Source organism: Erinaceus europaeus, chromosome 9 (genome assembly GCF_950295315.1).
Source record: "Erinaceus europaeus chromosome 9, mEriEur2.1, whole genome shotgun sequence".
Lineage (NCBI taxonomy): Eukaryota > Metazoa > Chordata > Mammalia > Eulipotyphla > Erinaceidae > Erinaceus > Erinaceus europaeus.
The window spans coordinates 26,121,105-26,143,730 of NC_080170.1; the positions used below are offsets into that span (position 1 = coordinate 26,121,105).

Genomic DNA, 22,626 nt, shown 5'->3' on the forward strand with positions numbered 1-22,626 from the left:
TTTAACTCCCCCCTCCCTTTGTCTCTATCTTAAAAAAAAAAAAGGAAATATTTATGTGATCTTCAAATTCCTTCACTTAGTACAAGTGAACACTATTTAACAAAGATTGGGGCCACAATTAAAGTTTGAGAAAAAAGCAGGAATTTCCAGGCTGATCTAAACTAAACAGAGCTATTTATATAAGGCTGTTCCAATGTGAACTGATATCCTAGAAGGAAGAAGAGGTAATCATAGAATGATGATTCCAAAACTCTCCCACTGGTACTCATCTGTATTCTATTGCCAAATAAAGAATTTAGCACAGGAGACCAGGAGGTGGCACACCTGGTTAAGCCTACACATTATAGACCAAATTCAAGCCCCTGGTCCCCACCTGTAAGGGAGATACTTCACAAATCAAGAAGCAGGGCTGCAGGTGTCTCTCTGTCTCCTTCCCTCTCTACCTCCTCCACCCTCTCAATTTCTCTCTATCCAAAAATAAATAAATATTAAATAAATATATATATATATTCAAAAAAGAACATAGCACAAAAGCTAACACAAACTAAATCAAAAGTATGCATATTATACCTAACACTACAAATGAAATGAAATTGAAAAAAATTGGACTGATATCAATTTTAAAAGTTGTATATGCATCAAAAGAATCTATCTCAAAAAACAAACAGACAATTAGTAATTAGAAAGTATTTATACATCATGGTTAGATAAACAGTTGATAGCCAAAGTAAAGAAATTATATAACTGAATAACAAAAATCAAGAATTCAATTAAAGACTGGGTGGTGGCTCACCTGATTGAGTGCACATGTTACAATGTTCAAAGACCCAGGTTCGAGTCCCTGGTCACCATCTGCAGGGGGAAAGTTTTGCAAGTGGTGAAGCAGGGCTGCAGGTATCTCTCTGTCTCACTATCACCCCAATTCCTTCTTCACTTCTGGCTGTCTCTATCCAATAAATTAAAAAATTTCAAAAAGGAAAATAAATTATTATAAAAGAAGACCTCTACTAAAAAATGGGCAACATATCTGAATAGATATTTCTTCAGAGAAGACATAAAAATGGCCCATAGACACAAAAAAATTACTCAGTACTAATTATCAGAGAAATTCAAATCAGAACCACAGTGAAGGTATCGCTGCACACTAACAAGAATGACCCACATAAAAAAGGAAAAAACAAAACACTGGAAACAAGTGATGGTGAGAATGTGAAGAAGAGACTCTTCTATATACTGTTGGCAGAAATACAAACTGGTACAGTTCCCATTGAAAATTATACATAGTCATGTCAGGAAGGAAGGAAGGAAGGAAGGAAGGAAGGAAGGAAGGAAGGGAGGAAGGAAGGAAGGGAGGAAGGAAAAGAATAGAAGGCATGGTAGTGGTGCACCTGGTAGAGCACATATATTATAGTGTACAAGGACCTACGTTCAATCCCCCAGTCCCCACTTGCAGGGTGAAAGCTTCATGAGCAGTGAAGCTGTGCTGCAGGTATCTCTCCCTCGTCCCTCTCTTTTTATTATTATTATCTTTATTTATTTACTAGATAGAGACAGCCAGAAATCGAGAAGTAAGGGGAATGATAGAGAGGGAGAGATACCTGCAGCCCTGCTTCACAAGTCACAAAGCTTTCCCTCTGCAGGTGGGTACCAGAAGCTTGAACTTGGGTTCCTTGCGCATGGCTACATGTGTGCTCAACCAGGTGCATCACCACCTGGTCCCTCTCTATCTCCCTTTCCCCTCTCGATTTCTTCTCTATCCAAAATAAAGAAACAAATAAATATTAAAATATAAACAAATAAATATAAAGGGAAGTACCATATGATCCTTCAGTGACATCACTAAGCATTTATCTGAAGGTTCTGAATACACTAATTCTGAATGATTGATATAGCTTTGTATCCAAAGCAGCCTTCTCAATAGCCAAAAGAAGGTATCAATCTAAGTGGGAATCAACAGGTGATTGAATAAAGGAGTTGTGAATTATATGCTTAACAGAACACTACTCTGCAGTTAAAGGAGATTAAGATGTGCCTCTTGGATTAAAATGATAGAATTTGAGGTGAATATATAAATGAAATAGTAAGGAAATAAGAGGCAATGGCCAGATGATTTTACTCTCTATATGGACTATAGTAATTAAAGCATAAGAATTTGCAAAACAAAACTACTCTTAGACATGAAAACTTTAGTAGTTCTCAGGTGGACTAGGGAAGGGGGTTGAAGAGATAGGTAGAGGAATCGTTTTGATATCAGAGCACTAGAACGAAGGCTGAGGTTTGATAAATCTCACGCATGAATAGAAAGGCAAAGCTTCCCACTCCCATATCTGAAAGCATTGTGAACCAAAGCTAAACCAGTTAACACATACAAACATGCAATCATTCATACATTAAAAAAAAAAACCTTTGTTTTCCAGTAAAAATACAAGCAAACAGAAATAAAAAGATCTTGAATGCAGTCTTCTCTGGTCTCTTCCAGCCCAAATGTGGGGTCTAGAAGTTAGCTAAGATCTTTCTCAGAAAGGTAGAGTCATCTGCCATCCACTCAACCTGCTGCCTTTTGCTACTATAATTCACATAACTCACAGTAACCATAATTCACTAGAAAAAAATAGAGTAAGGTGCTTATCTTATTAGCAATAAAATAAAATTGTCAACAAAGGGGAAGCAAATGGTCTACCAGCAATTTTAGAAATTGATGCATATGCCTGAGATTTCTTTCTCTCAAAACTGAGGGGTGGCATGCTTACATCAGGATTTATAAAGAACATTAAATTTAAATTATATAACTTAAACTAATTAAGTGTTGTGTAACCACCATCAAGATCAAGAAATGGAACATTTCCAGAACTTCATAAATGTCCCTTTCTTGGAAGAGTGGATCTCCACTCCCAAGATGAACCACTAACCTACATTTTATCATTATGAAGTATATTTCCCTAGAAGATTGGCCTCCAATGTTAACTGGAAAAAAAAGACAAGATTAAAATGGGACATTGTCATTTATTTGGGCTTTTAAATTTGCAAATCAAGGATCACAATTAAGTAAGAGCACAAATTTTGTTCCACTACCGTCTTGGTTTAAAGGTGTTTATTTTTTGCATCATTTTATTTATCTAATAAAAATTTTAGCAGTATGTGACCTCATGCACATGCAATTTCTTCACTCCAGGTCAGCTTTTTTTGTTTCCATCTATAAAGACAGAAAGACAAAGAGAAAGCTTCCTCTGGTGCATTAGCACCTTCCATGTGTCCTCTGGATTTGGACCTGGGCCACACAAATGGGAACATACACACTCTACCTGGTAACTTATCTCTTTGGCCCTTTGAGGAACTATGGGGGCAGGTGGTGACATACCTGGTTAAGCACACACATTACAGTGTACAAGGACGTAGTTGTGGGGCTGAGTGTTTTCTATGGAGACATGAAATATTATAACTATATATCAACAACTGTACTGTAACCATTACCCCTTCAATAAAATGATGAAAGAAAAAATGGGAGGTGACCCATGAGCAATGAAATTGATTATATGATAAACCTGGTCTCTGCAAAATAAACAAGCAAATAAAATTTTAAAAGGCAAAATATCCCTGAAAATTATGAAAACACAATATTTGGATAAGGGAAACTATGCCTTGAAAATCCTACTTGTGATTCACAGCCTAAGTTAATCCTTTTATGAGTAATTTTTTATCACTTTTTAAATGTGTATTTATTTATCTTGTATGTATTTATCTTTTTTATTATTGTTGTTGTTATTATTGTTGTTGATGTCATTGTTGAATAGGACAGAGAGAAATGGAGAGAGAAGGGGAAGACAGAGGGGGAGAGAAAAATAGACACCTGCAGACCTGCTTCACTGCCTGTGAAGCTGCTTCACTGCCTGTGAAGTGACTCCCCTGCAGGTGAGGAACCGGGGGCTCGAATCAGGATCCTTACATTGGTCCTTGCGCTTTGCATCACGTGCACTTAACCTGCTGCGCTACCACCCATCTCCCTTATGTATTTATCTTTTACGACCACCTTTTATGACCATCTTTTTAATGTGTATTTCTGTTTCTTTTGTTTTATTATATTTATTTATTTATTGAGTAGACAGCCAGAAATCGAGAGGCGAAAGAATGAGAGAGAGAGAGAAGAAGAAGAAAGAGACACCTGCAGCACTGCTTCACCACTAGCAAAGCTTTTCCCCTGCAGATGGGGACTGGTGGCTAGAACCCCTGTCCTTGCACATTGTAACATGTTCACTCAACCAGGTGCGCCATCACCTGGCCCCAAGACCATCTTTTACCATTTAACTTACTTTCATTATTTATAACTCTTGAAACACTGTGAATAGAAGTTCTCCTTACACACACACACACACACACACACACACACTATATTTTCTAAAAGCATTTATTTTACCCAGATTGCTCAACTTTTTGCTCACGAAAACTGCCAGCAGTCTCCACATTGCCTTTACTCTGAGAAGTCAAGAAGTGGTGACACCTCACCTCTCCAGAGCCTTACCCCACTAGAGAAAGAAACAGTCTTGGGATATGGATAAAGCTGCCAGCACCTATGTCGAGTGGAGAAGAAATTACAGACACCAGAACTCCAACCTCCAAAATTCATAAAGAATTTTGGTCCTTGGGGTCGGGCGGTGACACACTAGGTTAAGCACACATAGTAGGGAGCAAAAGAACCCCAGTTCGAGCCCCGGCTCCCCACCTAAAAGGGAGATGCTTCACAAATGGTGAAGGAGGTCTGCAAATGTCTTTCTCTTCCCCTTTCTATTTTCTCCTCCCCTCTCAATTCCTCTCCAACTTATCCAATAAAATGGGGGAAAATGCCGCTAGAAGTGGGTTCATAGTGCAGGCTTCGAATCCCAGTGAAAACTCTGGAGAAAAAAAAAAAAGAAGAAGAAGAAAAAAAAAAATTTTTTTTTGGTCTGTATCCCCAGAAGAGAAGAAATGTTAAGGAAAGATGACAAGAGGGCTCTGAACTAAAATTCCATCAGGACCTGGAAAGAGAAGAGATAAGCGGGCGGGCGGTAGCTAAGCATGCGTAGTATGAAGAGCAAGAACTGGCACAAGGATCCCTGTTCCAGGCCCAGCTCCCCACCTGCAAGATGGTGGCTTTGCAAATGGTGAAGCAGGTCTGCAAGTGTCTATCCTTCTCTCCCCTCTCAGTCTTTCCCTCCTCTCTCCATTTCTCTCTGACCTATCCAACAGCGACGACATCAATAACAAAAACAATAACTAGAACAATAAAAAAGCAAGGGCAACAGAAAGGAAAATAAATAAATAAAGATTTAAAAAGAAAAGAAAGGACAAGAAAGTAGGGCTATAGATAAAATGGGCCGAAGGAGTCCGACATTAGTGCAGTGAACTGAGCGCAGGTGGCGCAAAGCACAAGGACCCACAGTGTGTAAGGATCTTGGTTCGAGCCCCCGGCACCTCACCTGCAGGGGTTGGGGGTGAGGGGAAGGGAGTGGAAGGGGTTGCTTCACAAGCGGTGAAGCAGGTCTGCATGTGTCTATCTTCACTCCCTCTCTCTGTCTTCCCCTTCTCCATTTCTCTCTGTCCTATCTAACAAGACGACATCAATAACAACAATAATTACAACAATAAAACAACAAAGGCAACAAAAGGGAATAAATACAAAAACAATTTTTAAAAAAGAAAAAATGGGCTGATAGACTGATACAGAAATAATAATCAACCCATATCTGTGATCCTGGGAGTACTATTGCAGTTTCCATAGGAGGTGGTGGGAATGGTGTGGAATTTTACCCATAATTTTATCTCATAATTTTGTAAATCAGTATTAAATTGCTGACAAAAAAAATGGAAAAAGAAGTGGTGACAATGAGGGAGAAGGAGCCAGTATGAGAAGCTGCAGGAGGATGTTGTAAGGAAAGCTAAAAGAAATAGCGTATATATAAATATGGCCTAAGGTTTGTCATTCTCTTGCAGCTGCACAGCACCAAAGAAGCAGAGGACTCCCTGGTTTTATTCCTGGAGCATCAGACCCAGATGGCAGCCTTCATGCCTCACCTTCCTGCCCAGGGAGCCAAGTGTGGCAGCCAAACCTCCCTCCACCTGGCAGTCTTCCTCCTGGTTTAGAATATTTAAGCCAGGTGGTCCTTTCTCTCTATTTCTGTAAATGCCTCCCCCTGACAAGGAGCATAAATGTGATCTCTTGCTTTTCCATCTAGATGGGAAGAATTCAGTGAGTCACTTTTTGAAGCAAGGAACTCAAATGATTTTCCCCCTGCTACTTATTTCTATTATTTTGAAAGAAAAATATATTCTCTTTTATTGCCCTATCTCCCTTTGTTATTTATTTGGCAGGGTGAAGAAACTAAACATTTTTGTTGAAGCTTCTTAGCACATCCATCCTCCTCCTGCTCACTGCCTAAGACCTCAGAAAAATTTATTCTCAAGGAACTGTCTAATGCATCTAGTCACCTAGAACTCTTCAAGTAAAAGAATAGTTACTGCGTAGTCACTATAATTGAGGCATATCAAATATAAGATTCAGTCTCTCTAGTCATCTTGTACCTAACTGGCAAGACAGAAAAAAATGTTAGCAAAATCTGCAAGGCTGAGTACTGAAGTCAGAGGATCACACAACTGGTGTGTGTGTGTGTGTGTGTGTGTGTGTGTGTGTGTGTGTGTGTGTGTGTGTATAAAGAAATCTATCAAAGTACTCAGGAGAGATTTTCACAATGACCTGAGACTTCAACATATTTGACTGAAACTCAAAAGATGTCTGGAAATACAACAGAAAGTAAAATACCTGGTAAACATAATTGTCTTTGATAAAGTTGCCTTTCCAGACCAATTTATTTGAAAGATCATATTATTGGGTGTAGTGACTGGAGAGTAAAGGCAATGATTCCAGCCCTAGAATAAGTCAAGGAAAAAACACTGTCATCTGAATTATATGGCATATACTCGACAGTGGGTCTTTATGTATATTATCATTGCTTTTGTATTTCATGGTGCAAAAGATTAAAGATACACTAATATTGAGATGTCAGCACATCTGCTGCAATTTTCAGCTTGTTTGGCATTCTTTCAAACTATAAAGTCTATCTCCTTTATCAAAATCAAATCTCTGTGTTAATTCCCTGAAGGTACAAGAGATTTCTGTTATGCCTGATAGGGTTTAGGCTGCATGCAGCATATGTTGCTGGGAAAATGTTTATAATTGCAGATGCCTTCTCCAGAAACCCACTGGCAGACAAATGTACTTTAGAGACTGGAGAGCTCAGGGAGATATGTAAAAGAGCTGGAAAAGCGAACCCACCATCTCCCATCTGCAGAAAAGATCAGCTGTAATAGCTGACTAGAGTTGATTAACTGCTGCAAGCTGTTTGGGAATGTTGTCAGACAAGGTTTTTGCCAAGTATAAAAGTGATATACCAGTGCCAGAGGGCTGGGGTTTGATGATCACATATGGTCATCGCATAGCCTTCTTCCACCCATGAATGATGACACACCCCGAGCCAGATGCTTGACATGAAAACATTATTTTTTCAGATTCAGTAAATAAAGATATGAGCCCATTGACTCCTTTTAAAATTCAGTAAATTTTCAAAAAATATACTTTCAGCAATCTTCTTCAGAAAGCATAAATATGTCATGAACTAAAAAAGACAGTCTTCTCATTTCATACTAAAAGAACACTTAATTACTTCAGTGCAGGGCAAATGCAATAAAGTGAATAAGCATCTTAATAATTTTATACTGTGCTACTATTAAGAAACATGAATAAAATAAGCTTATATGTGCTAACTTTAATAGATAATTTTAATTCATATGCTTATCTAAGGCTAGACAAACATATGAATTAAAATATTTATGTCTGAAAACAATAGTCTAATAAAGAGAAAAATGTACAACATAAAATATAAATTTGAAATGCTAACATATAATTTTATAAAATCATATTTTAATCAAGTTCCTCCAGTGAGTATTGAAAATTTTGTTTCCATAAACAATGAAAATAAATATTTCATGTATACAGATATATATATCTGCTCATTACACACTAAAATACATTGCTGGCATTGATTACTTAGGCTAAATCTAAAAATAAAACTAAAAGATTTTGTTTTCAGATTAGATTAGAATGTTCATAATGGTCAATAGTATTTTCTTTTATGAGTGCTGAAGGAATCACTATAATTTAGTTGCCTAGACAGAAGAGAGGTAAGTTAATGTTTACAAAGATACTCGTAATAAATTAATTTGTTTTAAATACATACGTGAAGTTGCTGATATCAATAAACCTTATAGACTGCATATAGCAGAATTGATTCTTGAGATTTATATCCAAGATTGTTATTAGATTTCCATTTTAGAGTTTTCATGCTTAAGAAATGATTTACTTACCCAGATACTTGAATTTATGACTTAATCTTCTTAAAGTTATCAGCAACTTCTAGTCCTTTAATAGTAAATGATTAAAAGGACTTATCAGATCATAGTTTAGTCTGGGACTTTTTAAACATAACTATAAGAACAAACAAATGAAATATCCTCAAATTAAGGAGGCCTGCCCTCAGAGACTGACTGAAGCAAGTGTTATTTCAGAGGATGAGGTGAGCATAAAAGTAAAGAAAATAGGAGAGGGGAAGCAAAGCACTTAGAAGTTCCACTGTCTCTCCCATCCTTAAATTAATTTCATGATGCCAGCACAATAACTTAGAAAGCATGTAAAAAGTAGCAGCAGTATGGTTCAGGTTCCAGTCCCAGACAAAGCATCTATAAAATCTCTGAAATTATTTTCTCACATGCAAAATATAATGATATCTATATCTCTTGAGTTTTATAAGAATTAAATCAGACACTGTCAAAATCCCTGTCACTATGATTACCTCAGAATGATCACTCGATAAACAATTGCTGTTCTTAGATACAAATATACTGTGCTTTTCATTGTGAAGTGTATCTCACTGGGTAGTCTATATTTCAAGGCTAAAACTTGATCCATAACACTGATATTCAAGCCTCCTAAATTCAAATCTGGGTCCTAGTCACACAGTTCACCATTCTTAAACTACTTCTACAGAGATTAACTGATGGCTAAGCCTGGATCTCTTTTTGGAGGATCTTTTTTTCTCTTCCCAGAATCCTCTGTCTTCTGCATAAAAGATCAGATGTAACAGTGAAAGACTATAAAAGATGGACTCAATTAAAACACACACATACACCTTATCATAATTGTTAAAATAGATTTTAGAATGTATTAAATAAGTTATTTTCCCAAAGATAGTTTTTGTGACTCTTTTAAAAAAAGATGTACTTGTTTGTTTAACATGAGGCAGAGAATGAGAGAAGAGAGACGTGAGACTATCATTCAGCTCTGGCATAAGGTGGTGCTGACGATAGAATGTATACTGTCTTGGTACTCAGGCATGCAAGTAGGTGCTCTAGCAGACTCAGATACACTCCAGCCCAACTTCTGTGAATCTTAAAAGAGGATACATGCTCCCTTTTATCAATATTAAAATTTAAATAGAAGAAATGGTGTTTATATTACTTCCACTTCAGGATATACAAGGAGAATGAAGAACAACTGTAACTTCAAAGTTGGGGACTTACAATACCAATCAATACCATATAGTAGTCATGACCATAGAGGAACATTCAGACTAGATATACAATCATTTCAGGCCTAATGTATATTTTGGAACCTGGAGGATTATGTACTCAGTGGGTTGTCTGTGATTCCTCAAACATAAATGGGGCCAGAAACAAAAGCAGTCCTGTGGGCAAAAACTCCCAGAAAAAAAGTCTTGGCCCTTGATTATAGGAAAGGAAAATGGTTTATTGAGCACTGATATTAGATTTGGAATGTATAGATCCTAACTACTGCTTATGGCTAGCCCAAGATATTTACCCATGGCCCTATTCTGCTTTCTGTTTGTATTAGTCATTTTGGAATTCAGAACTTTAATGTATTGTAAGACATGTGAATAAAAAGATGCAGGCCCTAAACTAGGGGCTTTACTGCTTGCTCCCACTTCTGTAGGGGTGCACATCAAGAAGTCACCTCCAGGTTCTATCAGACAAAACAAAGAAACAAACAAAAAAGCGTGTCTTTGAGTAATCTCTCAATTTCCTGCAACACCAGTCAACATGACAAAAGACTACTTCTGGCGAACAGTTACTTATATGTTCGTTGGCATGAAGGAAGAGTAAGGTGAAGAAAACTTTAAGGTGAATATTATTAACATGATGCATTTAGAAGAGACAATGACCTGTGCTGTGATCGGTATTGATTTCATAATTTTATCTTAATCGTTAGGTATTGAGTACTAAAGTTGAAATAAACCACATAAAATTCTTTGTAGTAACATAAGATAACTTTCATATCTTTATATATTCACTTCTTAGTTATCTGTGGATACTTTATCTCCATTCCATTTTATTATGATGTACATATAATGAGATATTTTTTTCCTGTTTAAAAAGGTATTTTGATGGAATCTACAGATGCTTTGCTTTTTCCCAACCAAAGAAATATGAGATAGTAAAATTTCATAGCACACCCTCTTTCAGCTTGGAAAACAAACACTTTAATTTGATAAGGAAGGAGTTATAGCAAGAGAGAGTGGAAGTCAAGTTAGCAGGGATGAAAGGAGAAGCTAAGCACGCAGATAATTTTGCCTCCTTTCATTTCTTAAAAAAAAAAAAAAAACCAGAACTTTCAAAATTTCTTCAGTAGTATTATAGAGAGGTTGTTCAAAAACCTCAAAAGTACTGTTTCTAAGAACTATTCTTCTATGACACTACTATAGAAGGAGCACGGAGTTAACTATCTTCCTATTCTTATTCTGGGAAAATCTGCTTGAGAATTTCTCAGTTTCTAGTCATTTATAATTTTTTTATTTGAATTTAAAATGTTTTACTATTTTTTCATTATGAAATATTATTTCCTAAAAGTAAAATTATTAAATAATCTAATTTAAAATAACCTAACAAGTTAATATTTTCCCCAGAGGCTTTTTGCAATGTAGCAATTTTTATTTTCTTTATGTCATTTTTTTAACAGTTAGACCTCATCATTATACACCAGCAGGTGGAGCTTCTTGGAAGTAAGTATATTCTGTATTTCTATACATTGTTAAGAATATTTCAGGCTTGAGAGGTTTATTTACATTTAAATAACTTAAAAATAATAAAGTAAATACTTGCAGTAGATATATGCCAAATGGAAACCAGGTCTACTTTTGCAAATAAAGTTAGAGTAAAATTATTAATCTGATGTAAAAATACCTAATAACATAAAACTATCAATGCCTTTTGGAATACCATAACTAGTAATCTAATATTTTAAATCTTAATAAACCATATTTTATTATATTCATGATTTGTTAACAGTTTAAAATTGTCTTATTTTAGAAATGGAAATAAGTTTCAGACTGAGTAAGATGTCATCAAAACAAATTCCAGCTTTATTGGCATATAAGTGATCCATCAAATAGGCCAACTGACAATAAAGTATGTATAGATGACTGACAAAATTCAAATTACTTGAGTATTTTAGGTTATCATACAATTTCTAAAATATGTTAAAATTGAAATGAATAGATTACCTGGTAGCATGTAGTTGTGAATATTCTGTATTAGAGAGCATCATTATTGTCACTGACTATGATATGAGACGTGGCATTCGACTCAAGCATGAGGTCTTGAGTTCAGTCCCTGGCAACAGATGTACCTCCACATTGTCACTGTCCAAATAAATTTATTGTAATGCTAGAGCTGTTGGGTGTTGGATCTTTCTTTGTCATATTTCTCTTTAGCTGGAAAGTGGTACTGTATAGTTTATTTTGATTTCTATTACTAAATCTGCAAATTGCAGAGCATGAGAGTGTATTTATGGAAGACAGTGCTATGTATTTAGTCAGTTACTCAGCTTTCTTTTTACTTACTCAAATGTTCTGATGCTAAGCTATTAATCCTATTAATAAATAGTATTAATACTAATACTATTTGTTATTTTAATGATTTTTCTTGTTTTATTAGTGATATTGGGCACTGAGACCTCCAACAAGTATGAAATTAAAAATGGGTTGGGACAAAGAATTTACTTTGCAGTGGAGGAAAGCATCTGCTTCAATCGTACTTTCTGTTCGACCCTGAGATCCTGTACTCTGAAGGTCACAGACAACTCAGGTCGTGAGGTGATCACAGTAAACAGGCCACTGAGGTGTAACAGCTGCTGGTGCCCTTGCTACCTACAAGAGGTCAGTCACTGACTCTGGGTGTGCTTCTGATTTGTTTCTATGTCTTAAAATGTTGGTAATTATTTTCACATGCATTAGAGGTTACAGGGCAATTAACTTTTTGAATTAGTACATCATTCTTTTAGGATCAGGACTGTGTGAGGGTTTGGTGTATCATTAATTTTTTCCCCTTCACAACCCAAAACTACAGATACATTTAAAAAATCTTTCAGAATACTATAATAGAATGAATTATCACAATGAAGTCAGTGGTACAATTTGGTTGCTTCAGTATATGCAAAGTTATGTTTGCACTGTGCTTTAATCTATTCAGAGTGCAATAGTGTCTATAAAGAAAAAGCAAGAAACCCTAATTTTAAAACATTATATTGCTAATAGGTATTAAAAGATAGTTATAAAATCAACCTGTATTGGGAACCCTGGGAGAACTACTGCAGTTTCCACTGGAGATGGGACACAGAATTCTGGTGATGGGAATTGTATGAAATTATACCCCTATTACCTTAGAATTTTATAAATCAATATTAAATCATTAATAAAATATAAAATAAAACATTATATTGTGAGAAAGAAAAAACACTAGCTAGTCATCATTTGAATTACACTGTTTTTGTTGGTAGAGGGTCTTGCTCCCAAATTGATGATGACTAACTAATCAGGGCAGTGGTTGCTGAAGGTTGAGTGACTATGACAGTTTTTTTTTAAATAAGATAACAATGAAATTAGTCACATCAACTGACTGTAATTTAATGAAATATTTATGTATAGAGAAATTTGACCCACAAAAGAACTTTGTTCGAATACTATTTGGACAACTAAGATAATGTAGAATCGTCTACTCTTTGTTATTTCAAAAATGTTCACAGCAGCAGCAGCAGGAGTAGGCTTACCTCAACTAACCACGTTCTTTGCTTATTCTTTTTTTTTTATTCTTCTTTTTTTTTTTTTCCTCCAGGGTTATTGCTGGGCTCAGTGCCTGCACCATGAATCCATCGCTCCTGGAGGCCATTTTTCTCCCTTTTGTTGCCCTTGTTGTTGTAGCCTCGTTGTGTTTATTATTATTGCCATTGTTGATGTTGTTCGTTGTTGGATAGGACAGAAAGAAATGGAGGGGGAGGGGGAAGACAGAGAAGGGGAGAGAAAGATAGACACCTGCAGACCTGCTTCACCTTAAGTAGCAACTTATCATCTGTTAGTTTCACTGTGGCATTGTAGCAATTCAGTTAAGTTTCAAACTCCACTTCTAACCTTCTTGCTAGTTCCCCCACGTTTGCATTTACTTCTTATACTGAAATGTGGGGATTCTGAAAAGTCACCCAAGGAAACTGAGTCAAGTTCAATCTCCCATTAATATTGATAACAACACCTAGTATGTTGAATTCCTTCTCTTTTTTTATTGAAGAGCTAATGGTTTACAGTCTAGTCTTTAACACATAGGCACAGCCTCTCATCTCCCTTAGGATTGGTGTCTAGGAGACACATAGGACCCCAGTGTCTCTTCATCTTGTCACACGCCCTCCTTCTCCAGAATCCTTTGCTTTGGTGTAAAACATCACAAAGAGTCTTGTGTCCTCCTTTACTGTCCTTTACTGTTAAATTCCACCTACAAGTGATATAATTCAGCACTGGTCTTTCTCTTTCTGGGTTGTCTTGCTCGATATGATGCCTCCGAGTTCTGACCATGCTATTGCAAAGGAGAAGGCTTCATCATTTTAAACAGCTGCATAGTGTTCCGTTGTGTATATGTATCACAATTTTATTTGATTTCTATTTTTTAATTGACTTCCCCAGATTTACCATTTCACTTCCTTTTATTTCTGTGTTCATTAGAAGACTTAATTTCCTTCAGTAGCTTTGCCTTTTCATGTGCAATTTGGATAATTGTTCAATGCAAACCTTCTGTCTCTCCAAGTTTTTGGCAGGCTTTTCTCACTAAGTGTAATCCTTTATAGCCTTTGATTTAAAGTGAGAGATGTGGGACTTTCCTTGCACCTGGGCACTCAGAGGGCACTGTAATCTTGTAACTGGTCAAATTTCAGCATTACTGTGTCTCAGGATGTAAGGAAGCTCAGGCAAAGGGGTAAAGATAGGCAAGGAGTCAGCAGGTGGGACAGTTAGAACACGTAACATTTATTAGCATGGAAACATGTAAGTTTACTGTTTTAAATGGACACAATCCATGTTGCTAACCCTCCCCCCCCCCACAGCAATTACAACAGAAACATCATTGGTCTCAGGTCACTGCAACACATAGAATAAATTGAAAAGATATATAATGTTATAAGCATTATCAAATGGGGCACAGAGACACCAAGTGAGCACAGACTATTGGAAAGATTGTGTCAATAAATATGTTAGGTGCAAGGTAGGGTTGCCACAAACAGCAATTAAAAATAATAATACAGGTATCTTCGGAGTGCAATAAAGGAAAAGGTGATAAAGCAAAGTTGGCCTGTACAGTAGCTTTCACCACATTAACTGGTGAAGCCAACTCTTGCATCATGCAAGCAAGGCAAATCCTCTTGAATATGTTAGTCACCTGATTGGAATATTTATGATTTCTGCCATTAACCCAATTTACACTTTGACTTCTTGTACTCACAGAGTCAAAGAAATGCTGAGTGATTCTGAGCTCTCCTATGGGGTTCTGCTATTCTCTTGGCAAGGTATTACTATTTGGCACAGAATTTCACATTTCATAAATTCAGTTCGACAGGCGTCAAGGCTTGAATGGAAAGACAGTTGCCATGGAGAGAATAATTCAAATTTTTATTTTAATATAATAGATTTCAAGTGTTTATTTATTTATTTACTTTTGTGGAGCCAAGACTTCACATGTTAGTGATTTCATTACTGCCTTGCTGACCTTTTTTATTATTTTTTTTTCTTTCGGGGGAGGTGGGTAGGGAGAGAAATGGAGGGATATCACCAGAACTTTTCACCTGTGTCATGGTACTCAGAGTAATGCTGGAACTCAAATCTGAGTCATACATATGGTAAAGCACTAGCTCTCCCTGGTGAGCTATCTTTCTGACCACAGTTATTCAATCTAGACATCGTTCTTTCATTGTTATTTAATTGACCTATTGACATAATACAGTTAAATCAATAGCGACATTTACATCATTAACATGCTGAATCACCACGAGCTAGGGGGGAATCGTTTTATTCTGCGCAATTTATAATTAGAGTAACTAGGCCTTAGAGAGTGGAGGTGGCTTACCTATAATTATATAGCTAAGAAATGCAATAACTGGAGCTTCATTTAAATATCATTATTTCAGCCTGAATTTCTCTACTAAGAACTTCATTTACAACAGTGGAAAATAAATACTAGTATGGAAGAAGGTAAATTTCAGATTTTTCTAATCATATGTATTGAAGTCAATTCTCCACTGATTTATAGGCAGTCAGCTGGATAGCTGACAAGAAGGCTAAAGAATCCATAATGTCCAGGAATGTTCGTCTACTCATTGAGGATATTCCAGATCTAATACTCCCCGCCAAAGATGGCAGTGTTAGTATAATGATAGTCAGTATAATCTTTCTTTCTCCTTCTCTTATCATAAGTAAATCTAAAATTCTTTTTAAATAGGTAAGTTATAGTCATAGATGAGAGAAAGTAGGTAGGAGACATCTCATGGGAAACAACTTCCCAATACCTGATCAACTCTTATACTTGCAACATAGCAAAAAAGGCAGTGTCCTAGAATTGATTCTCTTTAGCTAAACATCAAACCATAAACTTTTAGTACACAGTGCCAAACATTGTCACTATAAACTATTTTTTTAAGCAACACTGCTTTGCTTCCTTACAAGAAAATATTTAGAATGAGTTATAAAATATGGAAACAAGTTCATAACAGTAAACTCTTTGGAACTAAATTAATAGTATAGTAAAGATAAAAGATTATAACTATTAACATTTTTTTCTTACAGTTAGAAATTCAAGCCCCTCCTGGTACTATAGTTGCTTATATTGCACAGAAGTGGGACCCCTTTCTGCCTAAATTCACAATCCAAAATGCCAACAAAGAAGATATTTTGAAAATTGTTGGTCCTTGTGCAACATGTGGCTGTTTTGGCGATGTGGATTTTGAGGTATGATCAACAGACTAACCAAAGTTTTAGATTAGGTCCTGATATTTTTGCAACATTATTCAATCTTCTAAATATTCATGTCATGAAATAACTCTAAAGCAAGTGTAGAAAATAGCATATGTGTGGACTATAAAGAGCCCCCATCATGCTTGCCAATATTAGCTCATAGTTTCAGAGATATGAAGTTCAGGAACTGCAAGTTTTTGAATGGTGTAGAGCTAGCACCCATGATATAGAGCAAGTTAATAATTTGAAATTATTAAAATTATATTATCTTTCCTACAGCCCCGGTGCCAATACATTCAAGTTCAAATTTCATCTCAGAAGCACAGTCCATGAAAATACTAATACTTTAAAAGCTGTGTTCATAAAAGTTGCTTTTATTTTACATATAATAATCTTTTCTCTTGGGGCCGGATAGTGGCACACCTGGTTGAGCATATATGTTATAATGCGCAAGGAGCCAGGTTTGAGCCCCCCGTCCCCACCTGCATAAGGAAAGCTTTGGGAGTAGTGTAGCAGTGTTGCAGGTGTCTCTCTGTGTCTCCATCTCTATCAACCCTCTTCCCTCTCAACTTCTGGCTGTCTCTATCCAATAAGTAAATAAAGATAATAATTTTTAAGTAATCTTTTCTCATATAAACATGCCTGTGTGGAGTAAATATTAAAAATTAACAGGTAGAGGGCCAGGAACATAGATCACTTGTATAGTGTATTGCTATGCCATGTGCACAACCCAGATTCGAGTCCAGCCCCCAATGTATTGAAGGAAACATTGACACTGTGGTTTCTCTAACTCCTCTTGCCTCTCTGCCTCTGTCAAAATAAATAAGTAAATACACAGTTGATTTTTAAATAACTGGTAGAGGACAGGACTTGAATGCCTGATATTCCTAGTTTGATCCCCAGTGCTCAGTTGCTGCAGTGGTGTATTGGTTCCTCTGATTTCTCTCTCACCCTCTGTCATGTGTAACTCTCTCACACATGATTTATTTTATGAAATAAATTTTTTAAAGTAGGAAATTGCTAATTCAAACTGGAGCAACATAAACTATCTTAATAGTTCCTCCTAGGAATATAGTCTATGTACTTAATATAAAATGATTTAAACCTCCTGTTTATTTTTTGTTCATTCACATATATTTCACCCAGGGCATTCAATTTGCATGATTTCAAGGAACACTATAAACATAAAGTGAATGTAACTTTGCCAGTGAGCTGTCCTCACTCCTCTGACTAAAAGGAGTTGCCATGGCTTGCCTGAGAGGGAAACAGGAACATATGTTTTACTTTTGAGGACTTGGACATGAAAGTGTTAAGTAATCTTGCTGTAGGAATAAACAATTCTAACTTCCTCTGTGTTCTTTCTTCTACTGCTACATAGAATGTGTAAGTGTATGTTGGGTTACTTTCAGTCTTTGACTGTGAAATAGGGCAAGTAAATGATTAATTGATGTTTAATTGTACACTCCTTCTGCCTAAGAATAACAGCGTATTTTTGTTGTTGTTGTGAAATTACTCTGAATTTTCTCTGGACTTTTAAATTTTCTCGGGACTTTTAAAATGCAAAACGGGGCCAGGCTGTGGTGCACCTATTTAAGTGCACACACTATAGTGTCCAACAACCCGGGTTCAAGCCCCTGATCCCCACTTGCAGGAGTGCTGAAGCAGAGCTGCAAGTGTCTCTGTCTCTTTCTCTATCTCTCCCTCTCCTCTCAGTTTCTCTGTCTATATTCAATAATAAATAAATAAAATATTAAGAACAAAATGTAAAATAGTGCTTATATGAATAAAAGTATAGTAAAAATCAAAATAAATAATGACTAATAGTACATAAATATGCTCATTATTATAATCACAATAAAAATTAAGTTGAAAAATCATACCATAAAGCTAATTTGTTGATTGTCTCCTTTTCTTTTTTAATTTTTCAGCTTTCTGTTTATGTCATTCAATTGTTTGACTCCCAAGTGTAACATATGAGTGAAATAAAATTTGCACCCCAGGTAAAGGCATTGCACCTTTAGATGGTATAATTAAGACTATGTACCTGCTGCCATCTTGTGGTAGTCTGGTCTTAATTATTGATTGTTATTATTGTTTGTACATACATACCAAAATAAATGGGAGTAGATCTGTAATGGATTATAAAACTGGCATCAAAGCAAAATTCTTGAAGAATGAACTGGAAAGATAAATCTACAACTTATATGAAGGAATGAGGAACACCAACTTGTCACTTAGAGCTGAAAAATTAATTCATACTTGTTATGCAGTCAACATACCACAGAGATTTGAAAACCATTCATTTCACCTTCATTTTTCATACCTCTAATTTTCTTTTCAAAGGTGAAGACCATTAATGAAAAGCTTACAATTGGAAAGATTTCAAAGTACTGGTCAGGATTTGTAAATAATGTCTTCACAAATGCCGACAACTTTGGGATTCATGTCCCTGCAGATCTAGATGTAACTATCAAGGCAGCTATGATTGGTGCTTGTTTTCTCTTTGTAAGTATGGTCTCAGTAGGTAGGTGTAATTTATTGGCTCTTTTTAACATGCCAGTTAACTATATAACCAGTCCCATTTGACACAGTGTTCATCACAGAAAGCTATCTTAAAACTAACATTCTCCAGAAATCAAAGCATAGGAGGCTACACTTCTATTAGACTGTCCTCTGGTCACACTCCTTACCCCTCTTCACTGGTGTATTCCATCACCACCTACACAAAAACTGAGTTACCCTTCTCTTCCAACTTTTATTTAGATTAATAGAAACATAAACATTACAGTATCTATCCAGGGTAATGCTTCAATGCTGAACAATAAGATAGCTGATTTTCAGCATGTGAAAGGTGTAGCTTTCTTGCCCTTGAAAATATCCACAGATACTAAGATGATGAAGAAAAGGTGATAGGTACCAGTTTCCATTATTACAAAAGACATTATCTCTTCAGTCCTTTCCAACATAAAATACTATGAAGAATCTTTTCTTCTTTGTGGCAGTTCTAAGTGATTAACTTTTAAAGTCGGTACTTTCTTTAATTGTTTGGCTTTTTTTTTGTTCACTTGTTTGTTTTTTAATACAGAGATAGACAGAAAGAGTGAAAATGATCATAGCAATGAATCTCCCTTCAGTGCAGTAGAGGCCAGGCTCAAATCTGTGTCAAGCACGTGGTGAATCCACGCAAATGAGTTATTTCACTGACCCTAAAAATCAGTATTTTATTTATTTTTTATTATTTTTATTTTCTGGATAGAGACAGCCAGAAATCGAGAGGGAGGGGTGGTAGTGAGGGAGAGACAGAGAGACACCTACAACACTGCTTCACTACTTGCAAAGCATTCCCCCTGTAGGTGGGGACTGGGGGCTTGAACCTGGGTCCTTGTACACTGTAACAAGTATTTTTTTTTTTTTTTAATGAAAGCAACTTGATCAGAAATTTACTACAAAATTTTGAAACTCAGTGAAACAGTTAATGAGATTTTTTTTCCTTTGGTGTGGAAACTGATCAAAAAACAGAAAAATAGTAATAGTTATGCCAAATATTTAGTATCTCCACTTCCTCAGCCCCCTCTAAAACTCTCACTGCCTACCGTGTTCAGTACAAATAGAAAAATTCACGAGGTTTTTAAATCAAATGATGTTCCTCTACTATTTCTGTCCTTCAGGGTTTTAAAATCATAAATCTAACTATATTAACATGTGCTTCTGGGGGGAAATTTGGTGTGGTTTTTGTTTTGTTTTCATTTGTTTTTTTTTTTGGTTGGTTTGGTTTATTTTTAACCAGAACACTACTCTGCCCTGGTTTATGGTGTTTCTGCGGATTGAATTTGGGACATTGGAGCCCCAAGCATTAAAGGGTTTTTGCATAACCATTCAGCTATTTTCCTAGCCCTACTGACTTTTTCCAAGGACATTTGGAGACCAAGGGCTTAAGCCTGGGTCCTTGTGCACTGTAATGTGTGTGCTTATCCAGGTGCGCTACCTCTTGGTCTCTCTCGTCTATTTTTTCCATTTTATCATAACATGAGACACCTGCATATTTTCCCTATGAGAGAATTTATTTATTTATTCCTTTTTGTTGCCCTTGTTTTATTGCTGTAGTTATTATTAATATTGTTGTTATTGATGTCGTCGTTGTTGAATAGGACAGAGAAATGGAGAGATGAGGAAGACAGAGAGGGGGAGAGAAAGATATACACCTGTAGACCTGCTGACCGCCTGTGAAGCAATTTCCCTGCAGGTGGGGAGCCGGAGCTCGAACGGGAATCCTTATGCCAGTCCTTGTGCTTTGCGCCACGTGCGCTTAACCTGCTGCGCTACTGCCTGACTCCCATGAGAGAGCTTTTAAAACAGTATCTCAGATATATTACCAAAACAAGTTATTTATCTACAATTTGATAGGAAGTACTAAGCTTTCAACTTTTATATATTATTTAATATATATGTATATATAATAGCTATTATTATACTGTCTCCCTAGCCCCATTGCTTTTAATTTTTTTCTCATTTTTTTGCCCTTGTTATGGTTGTCATTGTTGTTATAGCTGTTGTTGTTGTTGGATAGGACAGAGAGAAATGGAGAGAGGAGGGGAAGACAGCAAGGGGGAGATAAAGACAAACACCTATAGACCTGCTTCATTGCTTACGAAGCAACCACCCTGCAGGTGGGGAGCTGGGGGCTCAAACCCGGATCCCTATGCCAGTCCTTGAGCTTTGCGCCATGTGCACTTAACCGCTGTGCTACCACCCAGCCCCTTCTTTTAATTTTTTTTATTTAAAAAAGGAGACATTAACAAAACCATAGGATAAGAGGGGTACAACTCCATACAGATCCCACCACCAGATCTCCATACCCTATCCCCTCCCCTGATAGCTTTCCTATTATTTAATTTTTAATACTGTCTCCACCATATTGCCTTGTGGTAGGACCCTTTAGAAATCTTTGTGAAGATGTTCCACAATCCAAAGCAAAATTTGCAAGTACAGCCTAATTCAGGATCTTCTCTGGTTCTAACTAACACGCTACAAGCCACGACTCTACTCCTCCATACTCAAACATAGTTATCAGCATTTTCGCAGATAAATATCTAGTAACAAAGTGCATATAATGACATATATAATTATAGTTCAGACTATTACAACTTCTTACATTGACACAGAATGGCCTGTCTTCTAATTCACCCAATTTTGATCATTCAGAATTTTGACTGATAGTAGCATGTTGATTCAGATAAATTTTATAAGTTGCTTGTACCCTAAAAAAAAAAAAACTAAGCATGCATGCTTAATGAAGCTTAAAGTATTTTGACTTTTCTCCTACTGATAAATCACACATTGCTGGAACACCACTGAGAAAGATAATTTTATACAAAGCCTTCATGTAAGACTGCATTGTTGCCTTTGTACAAATTCATTCATCTTCACTTTTCTTTTTTTTTAATATTCATTTTATTTATTTATTCCCTTTTGTTGCCCTTGTTGTTTTATTGTTGTAGTTATTATTGTTGTTGTCATTGTTGGATAGGACAGAGAGAAATGGAGAGAGGAGGGGAAGACAGAGAGGAGGAGAGAAAGATAGACACCTGCAGACCTGCTTCACCACCTGTGAAGCGACTCCCCTGCAGGTGGGGAGCCGGGGTTCGAACCGGGATCCTTATGCTGGTCCTTGTGCTTTGCGCCACCTGCGCTTAACCCGCTGTGCTACAGCCCGACTCCCTCATCTTCACTTTTCTTATTTGTAGGATTTTATGTTCTTTGAACACTCGCTGGCTGGATTATAACAAGCACCATGATGAAAATAACAAAATACGCAGAATATATTTCAGTAAGTAAAAGGAAAATTTAATAAATGATCTCTTTCCCTTGGAAGATGTCTGTATTTGACACTGTCTAACTCTTGTTCATTTTCTTCTAGAAATCCCTTGAGCTCTGGATTTCATTTCTGAATGGCCTAAGTATCTTTTTGTAGCAAACTGTTAATTATGTTTATTAAATCATAATACAATGAAGCAACTCTCTAGTTGTGAATGCATTATAGCCAAAGACAAGATTACAGGCCCTAGCACAAATGCTTTGAAAGATTACGATTCTTTCTTTTATCCTTTTGAAGTTATTGCATGGGTAGCCATGAAAGATGAGAATGGAGGCTTGCAGCATCACTGATGAAAATTCAATGTTTAGAGAACTCTTTGAAGTTTCCCTAGTACTCGGGTGGGTTACTAATCAAAAGGACTGGAATTCTGAAATATTTTTCCTAAGTAGT

At 36.3% G+C, this 22,626-nt stretch overlaps 1 protein-coding gene across 1 annotated transcript in view; it reads left to right on the forward strand.

Annotated features, from left to right (window-relative positions):
* LOC103109063 (phospholipid scramblase family member 5) overlaps positions 1-22,313 on the forward strand; it is a 33,944-nt gene extending 11,631 nt beyond the window's left edge. The window contains exons 3-9 of the mRNA XM_007518070.2: positions 5,965-6,128; positions 11,057-11,099; positions 12,034-12,254; positions 16,194-16,355; positions 18,705-18,866; positions 22,106-22,188; positions 22,279-22,313. Of these exons, the coding sequence (XP_007518132.1) occupies positions 5,965-6,128; positions 11,057-11,099; positions 12,034-12,254; positions 16,194-16,355; positions 18,705-18,866; positions 22,106-22,144 (791 nt within the window). The 3' untranslated portion in view covers positions 22,145-22,188; positions 22,279-22,313. The remainder of the gene's footprint in view (positions 1-5,964; positions 6,129-11,056; positions 11,100-12,033; positions 12,255-16,193; positions 16,356-18,704; positions 18,867-22,105; positions 22,189-22,278) is intronic.
* The last annotated feature ends 313 nt before the right edge of the window (positions 22,314-22,626 follow it).